The sequence below is a fragment of the Actinia tenebrosa genome, unplaced genomic scaffold, assembly GCF_029948245.1.
Source record: "Actinia tenebrosa isolate PJP-AT-01 unplaced genomic scaffold, QUT_ActTen_1.0 PGA_scaffold12__29_contigs__length_12842862, whole genome shotgun sequence".
NCBI classification, from domain to species: Eukaryota; Metazoa; Cnidaria; class Anthozoa; order Actiniaria; family Actiniidae; genus Actinia; species Actinia tenebrosa.
The window spans coordinates 5,765,626-5,787,478 of NW_028292572.1; the positions used below are offsets into that span (position 1 = coordinate 5,765,626).

General features: G+C 36.6%; 2 protein-coding genes and 1 long non-coding RNA gene across 5 annotated transcripts; 2 read left to right on the top strand and 1 right to left on the bottom strand.

Moving 5' to 3' along the window:
* The first annotated feature begins 143 nt into the window (after window positions 1-143).
* LOC116304062 (protein regulator of cytokinesis 1) lies at window positions 144-19,863 on the top strand. Of its 3 annotated transcripts, XM_031713716.1 has the most exons (17): window positions 144-247; window positions 576-873; window positions 1,946-2,014; window positions 3,082-3,249; window positions 3,773-3,946; window positions 4,985-5,134; window positions 5,536-5,606; window positions 6,079-6,155; window positions 6,942-7,078; window positions 7,681-7,776; window positions 8,628-8,774; window positions 9,759-9,829; window positions 10,240-10,288; window positions 11,108-11,254; window positions 16,448-16,621; window positions 17,573-17,628; window positions 18,590-18,674. In XM_031713716.1, the coding sequence occupies exons 1-16, from the start codon at window positions 234-236 to the stop codon at window positions 17,588-17,590; spliced, it is 1,860 nt and encodes a 619-aa protein (XP_031569576.1). In that variant the 5' UTR covers window positions 144-233; the 3' UTR covers window positions 17,591-17,628; window positions 18,590-18,674. The 3 variants fall into 3 exon arrangements, with proteins under 3 accessions (XP_031569576.1, XP_031569574.1, XP_031569575.1); XM_031713714.2 differs by lacking the exon at window positions 17,573-17,628 and having other exon boundaries at window positions 18,590-19,863; XM_031713715.2 differs by lacking the exon at window positions 17,573-17,628 and having other exon boundaries at window positions 10,243-10,288; window positions 18,590-19,863.
* Window positions 2,570-12,400, bottom strand: LOC148912102 (uncharacterized). Its single transcript, XR_016119460.1, has 4 exons — window positions 12,312-12,400; window positions 10,669-10,749; window positions 4,317-4,460; window positions 2,570-3,234 (listed from the first exon to the last, which is right to left on the bottom strand). It is a non-coding gene; the product is annotated as an uncharacterized LOC148912102 (long non-coding RNA).
* LOC116304063 (heat shock 70 kDa protein 1A-like) lies at window positions 12,635-15,087 on the top strand. The gene has a single exon (XM_031713717.2). It carries the CDS (start codon window positions 12,882-12,884, stop codon window positions 14,775-14,777), a length of 1,896 nt encoding a protein of 631 aa, XP_031569577.1. The 5' UTR covers window positions 12,635-12,881; the 3' UTR covers window positions 14,778-15,087.
* Window positions 19,864-21,853: the final 1,990 nt, after the last annotated feature.

A 21,853-nucleotide genomic window follows, 5' to 3' on the forward strand; every position in this document is an offset into this window, starting at 1 on the left:
TGACTTCAATTTCTTTTCGGACATTTCTTACTCACCCCCTCCCCCTGAGTATCGATATCGTTTCTATAAATATTGACCAATCAGGTGAGTGGATGGCATCACGTGTCGTTGACCGTTGTGTGCGGGATTTTCAAAAACGAAGAAAGAAAAAGAACGAGGAGGTCAGGAAGACGTTATCAAACGACCGCGATTTATGAGGGATTTTGCACTAGCCGCCTACTAATTTTTACAAAATGGAACCCCATGCGTAAGTTTATTCATTTTAATTTAGTTTTGTAGTGTAAAATTGTTCTTATTTAGTTTATTTTTACAAAAAATCATCTTCAGTTGAATTAGTTTGTCGAAGATGGCGGAACTTTGAGAGCAACCGCCCGAACTAAAATTTTTCTCATTTATAAAACACCAAAACAACTTCTACCGTGACTTAATTTTAAACTAGGAGTAGGATTTTATGTCTTCTTAGTCTGATTGAACCTAAATCCTATAAAGACTGTCGAATATTTTGGAAATCTTTTTCTGCCTTTGAAAGTCGTAAAAAAAATTAGAAATATTTATTTTGAATTAATTCTTCTCAGGCCATTAGCTACGATAGATGAATCTTTCAAAGAAAACAGTGTTCAAATGATTAAAACTGAATTGGTTGGTTGCCTGGAAGGCTCCATGGAAAATCTGCAGCAGATATGGAACGAGATCGGGATCTCAGAAGAGCAGAAAGAAGAAAGGACACATGTCGTTCTAAAACATTTACAGACTCTTCTACAGGAAATGGTGGAAGAGGAGAGACAATTGAAAACCACTTTGATGGAGAATGTAAAGACATGTTCTGCAGATCTACAGCAGTTATCAAACGAACTGGGAATCGAATATCCAACGGTATAAATGAAATCATTCATAAAAATAATATAATGGGGTACTTGTCATTTTTCATGAGTGTCTACAAATTAGCTTGTCTAAATTTTGGCTTTTTTCCTTCATGCCGTATTTTATTGGGTTGGATGTAATTTATCTTATTTTTGCAGGGATGGTTGAGAACATTTTAAGGTGTGTTGGAAGGGGGGAGGGGAGGGCTAGAATTGTTTTCTTTCACAGAAAACTCAGACAAATCAAGATATCATTCGTAAAAAGTGAGCTGAAGTCATCCTGCCCCCTGATTCTGCCATCCCTCAACAGGGTTGCACCAATTGACTGCATTGTTATGTTTCAGTTTACAACATAAGAATGTGCTATAAGCATATATAGAGGATATTACATGGGCGCGCGGAGATACGAAATTTATCTTCGAGTGTTGAAAAATCTCTCACAAGTGAGCGCAGCATTGATATTCTTCTTTCAAAAGGAATACATCTAACCCTTGAATCACCCTCCACACTCAAACATGAAGAGATAACTAGAACTAGTGTGAGCTGCGTCAGTGTTTCTAATGAAACAGTAATGATAAAAGGGTAAATTATACACCATGAAAAGATGAAAAAACTTACTAACGTTTCAGACGCTAGTCCTTCATCGGAGTAAAAGACATAATTTACCCTTTGATCATTACACACACAAACATGTTGATTACAGACAGACCACCATTTCCTGGCAACATTTGCATGTATACATGCATCAGGAGTTCCGTGCTACTGCTCTAAGCGCATGCTCAAGTGGACCATGGGTTGTAAAAATTGATATATTTGATTCCCAATTATCTTAATTCTACTTGCTCTTAAATGTTTAATAAAAATTATGCTTGGAAAGAAAAACATGATATTAACATATAGCAATTTTTACAACCCATGGTCCCACTTTTTGACCCCTTAAGCATGCGCTAAGAGCAGTAGCGAGGAACTCCTGATGTATGTATGGAACTGATATTTGAACTTCATTCCTTGTGATTCAAAAGTCTACAGTTGTACATATTTATACAGTCAAGAGCATTTATTCAGTATCATGTCTTATTTTTTAGTTCCCGGAAGGAATCAGTATTCTTAAACTAGAAAATGACCTGAGAACAAAAGTTGATGAATTCAAAGTGGTAAGTACTTACATTACTGCTAAAAATAGAAAAACAACAATTATCAAAAAACAATAAAAATTTAAAAAAAGATAAAATAAAAACAAATAAAAATAATAGCTGGTCATTAGACAATGTCTAGCCAAAACTGGAACTTGCCTAGCAAAATTTTTGCCTTGACATTATTTACCAGTAAGGTTGAGCCAAAAACAAAGGACAGTATGACCAAGGGCAGATCCAGCCAAAATTTTAGGGGGGGGGGGGGGGGGGGGCTAATTGAGTTTCTTCCATCAACTCAATGGAAAACAATAAGAAAAGCATCTAATTCTTCAGTTTTGTTTTGTTTTGTTTTTTTTTCTGCTGAAGGGGGGATGCAGCCCCCCTTTACTCCCTGGATCCACCCTTGATGACCGAGCTAAAAACTAGTGTGCATGGTCATCATAATCAGCAACTGACCAGCTGTTATATTTAGTCCTGATTTGCCGACCGAGTGGTGAACAATGTGCGGAAAACACAAGTGGACAAAATGACCGGCCATAAACTTTTTTAGAGGGGAAAGAATGAAGCAAACGTGGCAGTAAAGAGAATTGTTTTTATTTTTCCTTTCCATATTTCTGCTTTGTAGCCATGTATACACTCAATTGAAGAATCGTTGTCGGGTTCAGAAACATAGAACATAGAAGCTGAGACCGAAATGGCACATGGGAAGTACATTAATTAGATACATGCTGTGACCGGCGACCTGTGGCACCATCCATTGTTTTTAATACGTGTTTGGCATTCTAAACCAACTGCCAAACAAATAAATTATAATATATAAATTATGTCATTTCCCATGTGCCACTTTGGTCTCAGCGACAACGATTCTTCAATTGAGTGTATTATATGTAAGTCAAAAGAAAACAGAAAAATATGCAAAAGTTGGGTTACAGTAGCCTCGGAATGAGAGCCAACGGCAAATTAACAGCTGAACGCCCTGTGATTGGCTAATTATAGGTGGCAGGAGTGTCAGTCAAAAGTCAGTATTTTTTAGGCTGGTCACTACTATTTATCTGATCATGTTTTAAATAATGGCTTTGTTTTTGTAGGAGAAACACAAGAGAATCAAGGAGCTTAAGAAACTGCGCGAACAAGAGAATGTATTCTGCAAGCGTCTGTGCCTTCCTGCTCACAACTTTGGCCAAAATTTTGTTGTACCAAACAAGGAACATATCAGGGAATTAGAAGCAAATATTGAATACCTGAAGAATGAAATGGTGAGTAAATATTAATCTAATAATAATAATAATAATAAACTTTATTAAAGTCTCAAGATTCTAGCTTAGCACACATGCCTTGCTAATCGGGGAGACCAAGCTAAATATACTATATATCTACAAGTATTGATGGTTTTCAACCATTCCCAAGAGAATTAAATAACAAAAGACACAGCGGCCATGTTGGAGGATATAACAAAATAATTAATTGACAATTTCCTATTACCATATTACAGTTATAGGGGTTCAGAGGCTATTTATTCTTGCTTCAGCTTTTGCTTTTTTTATGTCCTCAAGTGAAATAGAACCACTGGAGCCCAGGGCCGGGTTGTTCAAAGCTGGATTAGCGCTAATCCAGGATTAACTCTATAGGTCTTATTAAGAGTTAACCCAGGATTAGCACTAATCGGGCTTTGAACAACTGGGCCCAGGGTACAGTTAGAGCTGGAAGATTAAGTGGTTATAATGCCAGTAATCATGCATCTAAAAAATGGAATTTTAAATTATTAATAATGTTTTACAGATTAAAAGACTGGAAAGTTTTAAGAAAATCAAAGCAAATGTGATGGAACTGTGGAAGGAATTGGAAGAAGTTCCCAAGACGACAGTAGAAACAGAGATGGCCATGGACAGTGCAGAAACAACTTTTGAGCTGTCTGCTATTAACCTGGAAGCTTTGAAAGTCTTGGAGCTAGAGGTTGGTATGCTATGGTTTATCATTTCAGTTTACATTTACATTTTACATTTTATTTATGGTTTACGTGTTACTGCGGATCTCATTGAACTGTGGCAACACATCAAAAATATGTCTCGCTACCACACCCTAATTCGTCTGCTGTCACGCCTTCTTTCGTTACATGTATTACAGTGAATACCTGGCAATGTGCTAGATCCGAGACAATAACAAAAGTAGGCATGTCAGTGGACAAATGAAGGTGTGGTAGCGAGACACATTTTTGACGTGTTGCCACAGTTCGGTGAGATGCGTAGTAATAAATATTATAATAATAATTAGCTGGAAGTTAACATTGTTAATAAACAATGAAAAAGGTATGACTTATATTTACCTGACTATAGAGGTTTTGCACCACCATGTGACGGCAGCCATGTTAGATGGCAGGAACAATACAATTGTTTTACATGAGAAAGAATTCAATTCCCAACAGCAAAGGGATTTTATTGTTCTGCCATCTAACCACAGGCAGTCCAAGCTGTAATGGCACAAAATGTTGAAAAAGTCTATTAACATAAAAAGCAACATGCAAGTAGAGTGTCGTGTGCCTAGAAAATTGAAATTTTTAGTAGCAGTTTGAGTTGGTAAAAAAATTTCCCCAATCAGTGCACAAAACACTAGAATTCAACTGGACACATAATTAGATCTTATTAACTGAGTGGGAGGTCTGTACGGGATAATCTTGACCGAGGTCTGTACCCGACCGAGGTCTGTACCTGACCGAGGTCAAGACTATCCCGTACAGACCGACCAAGCTCGGTTGATAAGAGTTTTATTATATGACCACTTTTCATTGAAAAGGACAAAATGTTTTCGCCGTAAGATTAATATGCGATCGGACCGGTTAATACCGGAGAATCTAGACCAGTCCGCGATGCGATCTATCCAATCAGATTGCTTGATTTGCTAGTGTCCAGGCTCTAAGGTTCATGGTCATATAATAAAAGGATTTATAAATTTATTTCATCTATTGATTAACATGCAATTATTGTGAAAATGCAGCTGGAACATCAGAAGACCATCAACATTAACATTTCAAAACAACTGCGAGAAGAAATCCAGTCACTTTGGACTAAACTTGAAATATCCGAGAATGAGTACAAGCCATTCTTGGCACACTGGCATGGATTCAAACGTTCTACTATTAATGCGGTATGTCTATAACAATATGATTATCCTCCCCATTGTATGATGACAAAAAATATTTGCTGTGCTACGCTAGGAGAAAATGTTTGTGATGCAAAAGTTTTTCCAAACCCCAACCTAATAGCATTGGTGTTTTTTTGGGTACCCCCCTTCAATTGTTTAAAAAATCCTCCCAATCCTCCTTTTGACCTTTCAAGGCCCCCCATGTACCACTAACAAAAATTCGAGGGTCCCCATTTTCCCCTCCACCTCCCCTGCAACTTAAATAATGACTAGTCCCTTAGGCCAGTAACAGAGGCAGGCAACACCCAAAAAAGTATAAATAACTCCTTGACTCCATAAGAATTAAGCCTGGCTGCTGAAATTGTAGCTTCATCGTATAGTAAGTATGTTTTTCATATTTTCAGATGGAAAGTGAAAAACAGAGATTACAAGCACTAAAACTAAAACACATGCAGAAATTCATTGAAGGCCTAAGGTAGCTTACTCCTTAATTAAGCTCATTAGATCATATATTTTAATTAATTTTTGCAATATATAAGTAATAAAATTATTATTATTATTATTATTATTATTATTATTCAGCTTCTCATTAATCCCATATAGGTAATTGTCCAATTATTTTCTTAATTGTACAGGTCTTGTTGATATGGGATTAATTAGGCAGCTATATAATTAATAGGTAATGGGATATCATGCTCCCCAATCAAAAAATAATTAGACTCAAAAAATTCCTCTGACTGCCAAATTGGACTCGGCCTACAGCCTCATGCAATTTTGTCAGTCCTCGGAATTTTCCTGGTCCAATTATTTCTTAATTGGACAGCATGGAGTCCTATTACATAACTATACTTATTATTAAAAATTATTAACTAGTAATTTTTAATGTCTTGATTTGTCAGTAAACATCAGATCATGCCCTAATGATGCTCTTTCATTTCTCTCTTTAGGAAAGAATTGACTAATTGGTGGGATAAGTGTTATTTTGCACCAGCACAAAGAGAAGCCTTCTCTCCAATTAATGACAGTAAGATAGATAACATGCTTCAAGATTTTTCTTGACTAGTTGTATCCACATCATATTTGATTTTAATATATGTAATTACCGTCTGTACTAAGACCATTTGTTGCGTAAATACGTCATATTAATGTGCATACCTATGAGAAAAGAAAACTAATAGGAGTGATGTGTGGTCAGTGGAATGGTAAAACATGCTATTCATCAAACTGTTTCTTAAATCTTTCCCATTCATTCATTCAAACACAACATGTTATTCAACCAAGCTGTTTCCCAACTCTTTCCCATTTCTTCACAACATGCCATTCAACAAAACTGTTTCCTAGCTCTTTCCCATTCATTCATTCATTCATTCATTCACAACATGCCATTCAACAAAACTGTTTCCTAGCTCTTTCCCATTCATTCATTCATTCATTCATTCATTCACAACATGCCATTCAACAAAACTGTTTCCTAGCTCTTTCCCATTCATTCATTCATTCATTCATTCATTCACAACATGCCATTCAGCCAAACTGTTTCCTAGCTCTTTCCCATTTATTCATTTATTCATTCTCAACATGCCATTCAACCAAACTGTTTCCTAATTCTTTCCCATCCCATTCATTCATTCACAACATGCAATTCAACAAAACTGTTTCCTTACTCTTTCCAATCCCATTCATTCATTCATTCACAACATGCCATTCAGGAAAACTGTTTCCTAACTCTTTCCCATCCCATTCCTTCATTCACAACATGCCATTCAACCAAACTGTTTCCTAACTCTTTCCCATTCATTCACTCCCACAGCTGACTATACAGAAGAGCTTCTTAACATGCATGAACACCAGGTGGAAGTCATGAAGAGTTTCTATGAACAAAACAAACACTTGTTCAAGATGGTAGAGAAAAGGGAAACAATGTTTGCAAAGATGGCGGAATATGAGGTACAAATCTTTGACTACAGTTGACAATAGATAAATACATATTTTTTACAACCATCACTTCCCGTAAAGGGCTCATCCGTGAGGTTCCCTCCTCACATTCTTTTTTTACGACATACAACGCTCAACTCACATGTTGATTTTACGGATCACAAAAACTGGAGAACCTGGAGAAAACCCTTGTGGCAAGGGAGATAACCACAACTCAACTCACATATACAGTCTGAGCTGCCGAGGCTTGAACCTGGGCAACAGCGGTGCGAGGCATGCGGTAAAACATTATGCCACCCATGCAACTTGATACATGTCAATATAGTTATCTTTGCAGCTTGAGGTTATAGCAGGCATTATTGCGAATAAAGCAGACCAATCAGATAACGGTAAACTAGACGGAAATCGACCTGATATCATGGTTAGCCAATCAGATTATCACGTTCTCACGCTCTTATTATATTGATGTGCAATCTGATTGGCCGGCTCAAAATATTGAACTAAATGTCGTGATGATTGGTTAATGATACTAGTTTATCAAAGTGGTCCCTTTTGGAGTATCCGCACAGTAATGAAGATTTTTTATTGATTTTATTTTTCACTTTTTTTTCTAGCTGAAGAAAAATGATGTCAATAGGTTTTCAAACAGAGGAGGTGCCTTACTAAAGGAGTGTAGAGCCAGAAAAGTGCTGGAGAAAGAATTACCAAAGGTTTGTAATAACTTTTGTACATTAATCAATTTTGTCATTATTTAAGTTGCTGTCAGTGTTAGGTCAACACCCCCTATTATGCAACTCTAACATTTCTTGTACTACGTTGTTGCTATGTTGTGTTCTCTATGACATTTTTGACTGCAATAATAACAATAATCATGTAGTATACATCTATAAATTTCAAAAAAGGTTGAATACTGCATACTGAATAGTGCATTCCAAGACCGAAGTGCACAGTGACATTGTCTAAAGTAGGACTAATAATAATAATTTATTCTATTTTTAGTGTATTCCATCTGAAACAATATACTAACTACATGTAGAGAGTTAATTACTGTATATTTACTTTTACTTCAAATTAACGAGACCCACAATGCCCTTTGGTCTTGGAATACACTATTCAGTATGAAGTATTCAGTATTCAACCTTTTTTGAAATAACTGTATACATTTTAATAAGTTACAACAACAATCAGGTACATGTAAGGCTATCTTAGGGATGAACCATTAGATAATTGATGGGGAGGGGAAGTTGCAGGAATTTTGGTTGCATGATATTTATTTTTTGGCTCAACCCTTGCACGTTATTTGTTTGCGTACAGTTAGATATTTTTCTTCTAGCAGAAGAGGTTGCATGAAAGTTTTATTTTTTTTGAGGTTTAAGTGCTTGCTCGATATTTTTTTTGGGATTTACACAACCCCCCCATCAACTATCTAATGGTCCATCCCTTATACTCGGCTTATCACTAGAGTACTGTTGATCGAGCATTGACTGAACATATGGCCAATGCGTAATCCAGAGATTGCAATAAAGTGTAATATTTTTCTCTTTCATTTATTCATTTTCAGCTTGAGAGGGAACTTAAAGAGGATATAGAGAAATGGGAGACTGATAATGAACAACAGTTTCTTGTTAATGGTGTACAATACACAGATACTATGGTACAACAATGGGAGAACATGAAGTTAGAGAAAGAACAAATGAAATTAGAAAGGGTAATTGTCACCAGCATCTTCCCATTTTTATCATCAGTAATCGTGAAATGGTAACCAATTTTGAGAATAGTTTCACGTGTGAAAATAACACCATAGCGATGGCTATTCAAAAATATACGGAAAGAATTGCCTGAAAAAGCCAAAACATACTTCATTGATAATTATATAATAAACAGAATATTACATGGGCACTTGGAGATACGAAATTTATCTTCTCGTGTTGAAAATTTCTTGAAAATTCGCTACGCTCACTTGTGAAAGATCTTTTCAACACTCAAAGATAAAATTCGTATCTCCGCGCGCCCATGTAATATCCTCTATTTATTATATAATTACCAATGAAATATCTATTTTTCGAAAAATTGATATCTTCACACGTGAAAATAACATGTTATTTTCACATGTGAAAATAACACCATTGCGATGGCTATTCAAAAATACACGGAAAGAATTGCCTGAAAAAGCCAAAACATACTTCATTGATAATTATATAATAAACAGAATATTACATGGGCGCTTGGAGATACGCAATTTATCTTCTCGTGTTGAAAATCTCTTCACGAGTGAGCTGCGCTCACTCGTGAGAGATCTTTTCAACTCTTGAAGATAAATTTCGTATCTCCAAGCACCCATGTAATATCCTCTATTTCTGTCATCTTTCGCATCGTTAACACCCCAATATTATATTAGAGACTTGTTACAGTGAAGTTATTTAACCTGTGAAATAGATATTAGACTAATACACTTTAGTAGACCCTAATTCCATTGTTTTCTTTTATGTCTATTTGACTATTACAAGTTGACTAGTATTTTTTATTTCACGGGTTAAGGGCCTTCCCTCTATTACGGAAAGGAGCGAAATCCCTGTGAAATTAATACTGACAAAGAAATGACTGTAATTAACTCTCGCTATTGCGGACAACAAGTGATGGTCCCGAGAGTGTCCAATATAGAGTTGACTGTAAATCTTGAATTATTTTTTAGCAAAAGAAACATCAAGACATCATGAAAGAAGAATTACTGTTTGGAAGCAAACCAGTCACACCCACAAAAAGGTATGTTTTCCCTCATGAACTGGAGTGTTCATTTCTCATTTGAAAGGCTAAAAATCACAGATTTAGACAATGTAAAGCGCTGATAATATTGCACAGGAAATCAAAACCGTTCAGCTGGACAATATCATACTGAAACTAGGTTCACCAACAACTATACTTAATTAGATTATTTGACGTTTATTCCTAACAAAGTTAATTTCTATGAGAATATATTATAGAATATATATTTGTACTGTGGTATCTAATTGAGCAGTATATCAAGCCACTTATGCAGCTGCTGAATATAAGACTCAGAAAAAATTCTGAGAAAAATTCTGAGTCTTGAACGGGATTTGAACCCGTGCCATGCTTTAACCACTGAGCTACCAAGTCTCACATGAGACTAACAAAGTTAATTCATTTGTTTTCAGAAGATTCATTGGCACACCATCGAAGACTACACCAAATAAACAAAGAAAGGTAAAACACCAATGTACAACTATGATTTTCAATATAGTCAGACCATTTGCATGCATAATCACATGACTATTACTGGATGGAAAATATTATAATTCTTTTATTCAAAAAAACTTTTGTTGGATTACTAATGTCGTATCCTAAACCTTTTTCAAAAATCCTTTTTTCTCTTATGAAATACTTTTAATTTCAAGATACAAAGCAGCTTAAAGTTTGTTTGCCATCCAGTAGAGCCTTCCCCAAAGGGACCTCTGGCTGAATTGCCCTATTTCATAATGATGTCACAGTTTGTTTACATCGGCTAAAATGATAGAAATTTAGGCTAAATTTAAGCTTATTTGTCTTCTTTCAAGATATTTAGCCTAATATTTAGCTGTTCTTACCTTCACCAGCTCATAAACCAAATTTCATTGTGATTTAAGATGTGTTGTTTTCATTCCATCCCCCTCCAACGACCATGATCCCTAGCGTTAAAACAATAGTTTGTTTTGATGTGACGTTATTATGAAACAGAACAACAAGCCTGAAGCAAAATGACGTTTTACCCCTGTCTCTAGACCATAATCTTTTCACATTGCTTTTGTTCTTTAATTATGACTATTGTTCCTGTATTCTCTAAGGAATCAAAAATGTTAATATGAACGAATTTTAAAAACTATTATGGTATAGAGTCGGGGGTAAAACGTCATCTCGCTTCAGGCTTATTGATTTGTTGTCAAAGTGATATATCAGCACATGAAGGTTTGATGCAAACGGCCTATTACTTGATGTCATTCGTTAAGACTAATGTTTTTACATGCTGCATTTTTTTTATTACCAAAGATGGACACTACATCCACACCATCCAGAGTGACATTAGCAAGCATGTGTCAATCACCTTGTAAAACCAAATCATCAGGCCGTCCTCCCATAGGAAGCAGTACAAAGAAACAAGGCAAAGTCAGCAGACTTGTTACTAAGGCTAAAGTGGTAAGTATTCACTAATTTGCACAAAACTGTATGGCTGAAATGTCGATTTTTTTGTCTAATGTGTTATAATATTTGTGTCATGGTGTTATAAATGCTGGTCATTTCAAAAATTTCTGGTGAAAAAACAGAAAATGCGTGCTGTGTGCATTCATAAAGCATGCGGGGGTTGGTAGAACACGAGAGAAGTGTTAGGAGAAGCCCGACCATAGCGGAGAGCTTCTCGACACTTTTCGAGTGTTGTGCCAATCCCCAAGTGCTTTATAACTCCACACAGTACAGCTAGCAAGGTTTTTATTCCTTTTATAAAATACAAATTACAATAACCGTTATTTTGGATAGGAATGACGCAACTGAAAGTGCGCGCCCATGCTGTATGCTCTCATAAAGCACACACTCCCAACCAATCAGAACGCGAGATTTGTAACAGTTATTTTATGATAAAAATTAAGGTATCCGGTCATGTCGCCCCCTTGCCATGACGCCCGCACGTATACTACAACACCCCCAGTCTGTACTACCATGACGCCCCCAGCATAAACCATGACGCCCCTAGTCTGTATTAACACTTATTTAATAAATAGTTTAACAATATTTCATAGTATAAATCCAAGAACGACAAATTATTAATGACAAAATTCAAGAAGTAAATCGCTTAACTACAGAGATGTAGTGTTCGCCAGCTTAAAGATATCGTTTTTAACTCGTGGATACGCGAAGCGTAGGAACGAGTTATTTAAAACCGTAATGATCGTGAAACAACTCCAATAGTGTTCGATTTACACGGGTTCGTAGCGCCATATTATTATCGTTAAACTTCTTATTAAATGAGTGTTAATAGAGACTAGGAGCGTCATGGTTTACACTAGGGGCGTCATGGTAGTAAACGACTATACAAAACTTCTAGAAAGCACAGTATAAAGTACAAAATATATGGAAATACAGCGTTCAAATTCCAATATCCAGAACAATATTCAGAAACCACTGGAATATTCCTAATAATGTCAATATAGCCCTGTCACAAGGGCCCAATGTTCTATATCCAAAATTAGCTAGTTACCTAATAATCCAATTATTTTCTGGAATCTTCAAGTGCCTTCTAGAAGATTCTTCCATATTGTTTTTGTGATTATGGTCTGAGTTAAACAGGGATCCCATGATGGGGAAAAATTGAAAAATCACTAAAATATACCCTTTTGGAGTTTTATCATACATCAAAAATAATTTTTTCTTTCTTAAATCCCGTTAAGCTATTTATTTATTTATTTTATTAAAAAATGTCTATAAAATGCGCTTTTTTTGATTTTCGATAAAGCTATTCGAGGAGACCTGGGTACTTTTGTTTTCAATATGGCGGCCGGAAGTGGAGACTCTAGAAACTTCTCGAATCTTCCATGTATGGGGATTCCTCTAGAATATTCGCGTTTGATTAAATACTAGCACGTTCGAAACGAGCATTACATAATGGTTTATTTTGAGAGCGAATGTTGTGGACCTCGTAGCTCGGGGTATAAATACGGGTGCGAGCGAACCAGCAGTAACCTACTGAGAAACGAAAAACAAGATAAAGCTACAAGAGAAAAAAGAAAGCTACAAGAGAAAGAAGAAAGCTACAAAGAAGAAAAAGAAGATGCCTAAAACGCCAGCGATTGGAATCGATCTTGGCACCACGTACTCGTGTGTTGGAGTTTTCCAAAATGGTAAAGTGGAAATCATCGCTAACGACCAAGGCAACAGGACGACTCCAAGTTACGTTGCCTTCACAGACACTGAACGACTTATTGGTGATGCTGCCAAGAACCAAGTGGCTTTGAACGCTAAAAACACCATCTTTGATGCCAAGAGGCTGATCGGTCGTAAGTTTGACGACGCTAGTGTTCAAGCCGACATGAAGCACTGGCCTTTCGAAGTCATCAACCAAGGAAAACCAAAGATTCGTGTTGAATTCAAAGGCGAAACCAAGGTGTTTACACTAGAAGAGATCAGCTCTATGGTGCTGACCAAGATGAAAGAAACTGCCGAGGCGTACCTTGGAAGTAAAGTTACAGATGCAGTAGTGACGGTACCAGCTTACTTCAACGACTCACAACGACAAGCCACGAAAGACGCAGGAATCATTGCTGGATTGAACGTGATGAGAATTGTCAACGAACCGACAGCTGCTGCTTTGGCTTATGGACTGGACAAGAAACTCAAAGGAGAACAAAATGTGCTGATTTTTGATCTTGGTGGAGGGACTTTTGATGTGTCTATTCTGTGCATCGATGAAGGATCGCTGTTCGAAGTCAAGTCGACAGCCGGCAACACGCATCTTGGAGGCGAGGACTTTGACAACAGAATGGTTGAACACTTTGTGAAAGAGTTTCAGAGAAAGTACAAAAAAGACATCAAGTGCAACCAAAGATCGATGCGAAGATTAAGAACAGCATGTGAACGAGCCAAGAGAACTCTGTCGTCAAGCAGCGAGGCCAACATCGAGATTGATTCACTCTACGAAGGAATAGACTTCTACTCGAGAATCAGCCGCGCAAGATTCGAAGAGCTCTGTTCAGACCTTTTCCGCTCGTGTCTTGAACCAGTAGAAAAAGCTCTCCGCGATGCCAAGCTTGGAAAGAAAGACATTGACGAGGTGGTGCTTGTTGGAGGGTCCACACGTATTCCCAAGATCCAGAAGTTATTGCAAGAATTCTTCAACGGTAAAAGTCTGAACAAATCCATCAACCCAGACGAGGCGGTAGCATACGGTGCAGCCATACAAGCAGCTATCCTGTCAGGTGATCAGAGCTCTGAAGTGAAGGATGTACTACTGGTTGACGTCACTCCTCTTTCTCTTGGAATCGAAACAGCTGGAGAAGTGATGACCAAGTTAATCGAGAGAAACACACGCATCCCAACCAAGACATCCCAAACGTTCACAACGTACTCAGACAACCAACCAGGAGTGGCCATCCTAGTGTACGAAGGAGAAAGAGCCATGACCAAACACAATAATCTTCTTGGAAGATTCCAACTGGATGGAATTCCTCCTGCTCCTCGGGGCGTGCCGCAGATTGAAGTCACCTTCGACATCGATGCTAACGGCATCCTGAACGTGTCTGCTAAAGACAAGAGCACAGGTAAATCGAACTCCATCACCATCAAGAACGACAAAGGACGTTTGTCAAATGAAGAGATCGAAAGAATGGTCCATGAAGCTGAGAAATACAAAAGTGAAGACGATGCTCAGAGAGAAAGAGTACAGGCAAGAAACAGCTTGGAGAATTACGTCTATCAAGTGAAACAATCAGTAGAGGACCCGGCTGTGTCCAGCAAGTTGTCCTCTGAGGACCGTGAAAATGTTCAACGTAAAGTCCAAGAGGTGATCAGTTGGCTCGATAGCAATTCTCTGGCAGAGAAAGAAGAATTCGAACACAAAGAAAAAGAACTCCAGAGAATCTGTTCTCCCATCATGGCGAAACTACATAGCAAAGGACAACAAAGCACCAACAACAGCGCGGGAGGACCGACTGTCGAGGAAGTAGATTAAAAGACTTTACTATAAATGTTAGACGTTAGTACACAAATATTAATCCGGCTCTTTTTGAGTCCAAAACGGTGTGTTAAAATATTTCACATTTTGTAGACAAAAATTAATGCTAGTTTTGTATATATTTTGATTTTCTTAAAGAAAATCCGCAAAAATATGTTATTTCTTGACTTCTTCATATATTTCTACAAGCTAAATTATTTGTAAGTTAAGTTCAGTATATTAGGTAAACAGTATTGTATATAACTAGCTATATCTATTTGTCACAAATGTGTTTTGTAAATTCAATTATTTACAAAGTTAGAGCAGGTTTAGAGAAATAAATTTGTTATAAAATCAAATAAATCGTAGTTGTTTTTTATTTCAATTTCATGTCGATAGTAAGTGTTTTGCTCATGATTACTAACGACGTCTGTCTAGGAGAGGCTGCTGTAGAAGTTGCGCATTAAAATACTTTTGGAGCAAACTGAAAAGCTTTGTAAGAAAGAGCACAAATTTGCACAAATTAGTAAGTTCAGTGCTACATGTAGAGCTCTACTGAAAACTTTGCACCGAATTTAGATAATCTATATGGAATCGTGATTAGTTATCAATAGCGCAGCGCACTGATTCTAAAATAGCTTAAAGATTCGGACAAGCATTGCATTCTGTTTAACCGCTACAAGGATTATACGAACCGATTTTATTATTTTTACTTAAAGTTACAATAATAACCCATGTAAACTAAGATCAACTGCGATCGGCTGTGAAAATTATCTGCTGAAAGTAAACTTGTAAGTTTGTTTGTCCGAATTTCGCCTTTGTCTTCGTTTTTATGACGTCGCGGTTGTGCTGCGCTATTGAAGAACCATACTTCCAGACATCTAGTGCTGAACCGTCGTATGGCAGCCCGAAGCATTTAAGGCTACTTCGGAGATTTCGACCCCAACACCGCTATCTCATGATTTACAGACTGCACTCTATTAATATTCCAAGATTCAGAGGTGAATATTCACCTACAATTAACCAATAAGCACACGCGTTCTTAGTACACAAGTACACAAGTTGGTATATGCTAACGATTAATATTGATTTATCGATTAGCAAATCGATGATCGATTTTCATCGACTAACTACTCCGGGTAGTACAGACTGGGGGCGTCATGGTATACGTGGCTGGGGGCGTCATGGCAAGGGGGGACATGACCGGATACCAAAATGAATGACCATTTAGTTTTCTGGACATTTCACCGAGCACAATTCATCTTTTCTTGTTGTTGTTTTACGAGGACACTTTAACCATGAAAACTTTGTGCTTTTTTACTACTTTTTTTAACATGAATCCCTTGAGTGAATCATTTAGACATAAGTTGGCTTTGGATCCCATAGCATATTTGAGTTCAATCCTACTTTTTTAGAGGGTTTGAAGCAGTAAAAAGCTCAGGAAATAAAAATCTGAATAAAGTCAAGTGTTAATGGTTCGAGTGTCTTCACTGTAAGTGAGCTTACTTATGGATTTTGGAACATGAACCATTAAAATGACTAGGCTAAGGTTTCAATGAAACCCTGACAGCTGATAATCTCAGCCTAACAATAATTGACCTGCTTTTCAAAGAAGCCTGGGTGTTTTCTGCATCACAGTTTTAATTCCATTGCTCAATTGTGGAATCTTTTTTCCTAAAACTTTCTAGACTCCAAAAAGAGTTTCTGCCAGACTAAAAGCAAAAAGACAAGTACTTGGTGAATCTTCGGTGCTTAACGTCAGTAAGAAGTTGAACGATTCTCTTGGCATGGTGGCTGGATCAAAAATGACCAATGACAAGAATACTTCACTCATGTCTTGTATGGATTATAATGATTTTGCTGTAAGTACTGTAACACCTTGATAATGTACTATTAAATCAGAGAATATTCATGTTATTTCAAATTCCATCTAAAATGCTATTAAGCTGTCAGCTGGTAATGTGTACAGTACTGCATGATAGGTAAATTCTGCTTGCATATAAATATAGTAATCCACAATTAAGACATAATTTCTCTTAAATAATTTTTTACTGTTAGTAGACCTAGAACTGTGTAGTTCCACAAATTATCGATTACCCCTCCCCCCCCCCCCCGAGGAATTTATAATTTTCAAAGGGTAGGGGGTCAGAGAAAAAACGATGTCAAGCCCCATTTACACTAGCGATTTTTGCTGCGATTTTTTTTGCGATTTTGTCCATAATAAATAATGATAAAGAATTTACTTGTAAAGTTTTATTCAGGATACCAAGATTTTCCTGTACGAATGTCTCTTTTGAAGGATGAGACAAAAGATTTTATATTTCCGAAAATTGCCACAAAAATCGCAGCAAAAATCGCCAGTGTAAACGGGGCTTTACAGACTTGGTATGGAAGGAAATTGGAATTTCTGGGAGTCTGGGGGGGGGGGGGGGGGGTTTTTATGGAAAAATTCCTTCATGGGGGTAAGGACAAGAACTAAACCTGATACCTTTAGTTAGTTTATTCAGGAATCATTGCATGATATCAGTATATACTATAACTACAAGAATCCAATGCACAAATAAATTTCTTTGTCAGTTAAATGTACGGTATAACCAATCAAAATAATACTGTTTATAATAATAATTATTAGTTGTAATATGACTGTTGACTCATGGCTTTCTTGGTCACTTAAAATCTGCAGATGTAACAGCCACCACTGATTCTTGAAGCTATTTATGGTCTTTAATTAATAAGCAAACCAGTCAACTCACATTTACCATTTCTCTTGTGATTTAATGCCTTATTATAGCATCATTTTTTGCACTTTACAGAAATCTTTGAGCCAATGAAATCAAAATGTCAATCAGTTGGAGGTTGTTTACATGATGTATGTTAAGAATGATGTACTTGTTGATATTGAACACCTGTCAGTGTTTTATATTATGTGTGTTGCGTTGCGTTGTATTCAAAGGTAACGTGAGATCCTCAAGATTTCGAAAAACAATCAGATTGGTTGTTACTATAGCTTATCAAAATTGTGTTTATTGTTTTACGTGCACACAAAAAAAAGTGTGCAGGCAATTTTTTCTGGGCCCACTTTTGTTTCATTCCCATGCATCTTCGCACGCCTGCGCACGTTAATTTGCAGAACGAACTTAGACAGAAATAAGAGTGGGTCCAGTTCTGGACTAATAAGACCTGAGTGTGATCAATAAATACTTTACAATAAATAGATACAATAAATTAAATATAATAGTTAAGACTTTATAGGAGCCATCTGAATGACTAGTAATGACATTAAATTATTATCATGAATCTAATTTTAGTCAAAGCATGATTTTTTAAGGTTTTGGAAAAATCTGCTAGAGTGCACGCACAAAAACCGGGAACATTAAATAGTACTAATTAGTACTATTTCATACAGAATCCTTTGTTTTCTATTGTTTATTTATCATCATTTAGTACTAAAGGTAGTATTTGTTTCACGGGTTTAGTGCGTGCACTCTAATCAGTGACTTTGTAACAGACCCTTTGCAGATAACGGTTCACTTGTCTGCATTGGAGAGCAAAATATTTTTTGTTCTAATCTTAAATTGGTGATTCTATTTAGCTACTTGTAAAGAACTGAATGAAAACGATGTGTAACCAGTGTGTTACGAAATGCAGTTTTATTACGATCTCTCGAAACAGGTTGTAGAAAGTGTGTTTTGCTCACCAGTATATTTCACCCATGGGAATCAAAATGATCATTCATTTGCTCTCAGTGAATTAATCAGCTCGTGATTACTGAGGTACCAAGGAACCTATTATCCAAACCGTGAACTTATAATCTTCATTTTACCAAACAGGTTGGGTTGGAGAACATTGAAAATGAAAAGAACAAGTGCCGAAGCAGCCTTCTTGTCGCGGAAAACAGCATGGGATCCTTCGTGTGAAACACTTTGAATCAATGATTGATTGCTTATTTTTAACTTTTTAATGTATATATTTATATTAATAATCCTTGTAGAATCGAATACCTGGGAATGAAATCGATATTGTTATAACGGCACTAAACACAAAATGAGACGTAATGGAGTGCAAACAATATAGTGACCACAGTAAATCCGTGAAACTTTAGTGATACTAAATAGCACAATTTCATGCAAATTCCATTGTTTAATTAGCACTATTTTGAACAATTTAGTAATTAGTGTTTCACGGATATATTGTTTGCACTCTATGCTTCTAGAATGTGACACTGCACAAGACATCAGAATGGATTTATAACTAGTACATATTATAGATTGAGGATATTAAAAAAAGACACAGTAGATAGACCAGTGCACAACAGATAACGAAATAAAGCGTTTTCACTCACGTGACAAGGCAGCTATATTGATTTACCAAACAATAGAAGGTTTCTACACAGTTTTTGCATAAAAATAGAGTTCAATTCCCGGAGGATAGAAAATGTATTGTTTTGGTATTGTTTTGGCTGCTGTGACGTCACGTGAAAACATTCTTTACTGCAGTTAGATGATAAAATGCTAAAATCATATATGACTAAAAACGTTGTACGGCCCTGGCTAAACGAGGAAACATGTTTTCTTAAATGCTTCCAAAGGTGGCAAAACTGTTGGGAAACATCGGGAAACATGTTTACTCAATATCGGATAGCGCATGCGCACTTTCAAGATAGAGCTAGCATTGCTAAGTAACGAACTTTTAGAATGTTGACTTTCGTGGCTAAACGAGGAAACATTGGGAAACATTGTTTTCATGCGTCTTGGAAGCATGAAATGTTTCTGCCGCACAGCAGAAACATTTTTGCGTCTTGGAAGCAAAATTTGTTGCACGTAGCAATGTTTCGCATGTGGCTAAACTTGGAATCATCGAGGAACATGCGCGCGGTAAACATGTTTCTGGAAACTTGTTTCATCGTTTGGCCAGGGCCTAAGAAACAAACCAATTTCATTGTGTATTGTATAGATTTTCCATGATGTATGTGTCCATGATGGGCTTTTTATCTGCATTAGTTATGTTTATTATGTTCCAATACTTAGTTTTAATGTAAATATATATTGATAATTGATGCAACAGCATTGATAATATAAAGTTAACATGTCCAGGTTAATATCCACGTCAAGATTTGTTGTCCTTATTTCATTACTACTGGTTAGCATGCAATGATGGGAGCTTAAAAAAGTGTAAAGTTTCTATAACCCTTCTGACAATATTCTCAGTAGAGTGAAGGCATTTAACCCGAGAAATAGATATTAGAGTAAGGCCTAGGGCAAACGTCGAACTTTCCATGCACCACACTCATTAAAAACAATGGATATCAGGTGATAATGAGGCGGCATTCTTTGATGTAATTAAGTTTGGTGCATGGAAAGTTTGACGTTTGCCCTAGGCCTAATAAATGTTAGTAGACCCTAATTCCATTGTGTTTTTTTGTGTGTCTATTTGACTATCACACAAAAACAAAAAAACGTTGACTAGTATTTTTTGTTTCACAGGTTCTTCACTACTAGTCCATGTGTAATAGCCAAATGATAGACACAAGAAAACAATGGAATTAAGATCCGCTAAAGTGTACTAGTCTAATATTTATTTCACAGGTTTAGTGCCTTCACTCCATTGATTCTACTTGGGGTCTTAGCGGTTCGACTCGGTTCTTGTTTCCATATTATTTTATTCAGTTTGGGTCAGTTCTTCTCGATTCACAATCTTGTTTCTCTCTAGTTCTACCCTATTCAACTTAAATATATATATGAATTTGAAATTCAAATTATTACTGATGCCAGTATGGAGCATGTGACTAAACATGGGGTCAGCTGTCGAATGATCCCAAAAAACATTTCAGTTTGAGTGTAGGCTTATTGAAGGTCCTTTCCATGGTATGCCACACCATTTATGCTAGCCTTGTCTCCTTTGCAGCCGTTTTTGTTTTGTCGTCATAAGAAAAAGGTGGGTTTTAGTTATGAGTGCTATTTATGTAGTAAAAGATACAGTAGGTATCATCGTGGCGTACTTGTTGGAATTGAATTCCCCTGACAATTCCTGTACACCATGATAATACCATAAAAAGGTCTATTAGTAAGGTTTAATTATACAGCTTTTCATTAATCCCATATAGGTAACTGTCCAATTATTTTCTTAATTGGACAGGTCTTGTTGATATGGGATTAATTAGGCAGCTATATAATTAACAGGTAATGGGATTTCATGCTCCCCAATCAAGAAATAATTAGAATCGAAAAATTCCTCTGACTGCCAAATTGGACTCGGCCTACTGGCCTCATGCAATTTTGGAAGTCCTCAGAATTTTCCTAGTCCAATTATTTCTTAATTGGACAGCATGGAGTCCTATTACATATACTAATACAAAACTAGATCCCAAACTAAATAAAAACATTTAATACAGATTCAACACCATACATAGTCCATTTTATTAGTAAGAATCAATTGGGTTTTAATAATATTTACTAAAATTATAACCCTAATTAGTGCTAACTCTGAACATCTATTAACACTATGCTCTGAGCTACCACTGTTTAATTCACTGGTTTATTTGATTAACGGTACTGTACTTGCTGATTATCTTGACAAGACTTTTATCCCAATTAAACAGTAATATTGTAAACTTACAATCAAAACTTTAGCTAGCCTGGTGAGCATGTGTTCTTGTGATGGGATTGAGGAAGAATCAGGGTTTTGGAGTTCCTGTTACAACTACGTGCCCAATACTACATTTTACAGTTCCGTTCCAAGCCGAGGCTGGAGTTTCCGCGCATGATAAAAATATAGTTTTGCTATGAGCTGGCAACTGCAGCCTCGAGTTGCAACTATTATTCGTGGTATGGAGTATTCTCACTCGTTCCAAATTTCTAAAGTTCCCCCAAACCCACAAGAACACCTGCTTTGCAGGATTAACTTTAGCTCTAGGCAGAGGATGAGTAAAGAATCATCTTAATGGACCAAATCCTCGTCTTCCATAGTCGTGATGATACGTTAAGAGCAGGAGCGGATCCAGGGGGTGCCTAATGCTGTCATTACTCTTACACATTTTGGAAGTGATGCATAATATTTCTATATACATTTCTTCATTTGGGACACCCCCCTAACAA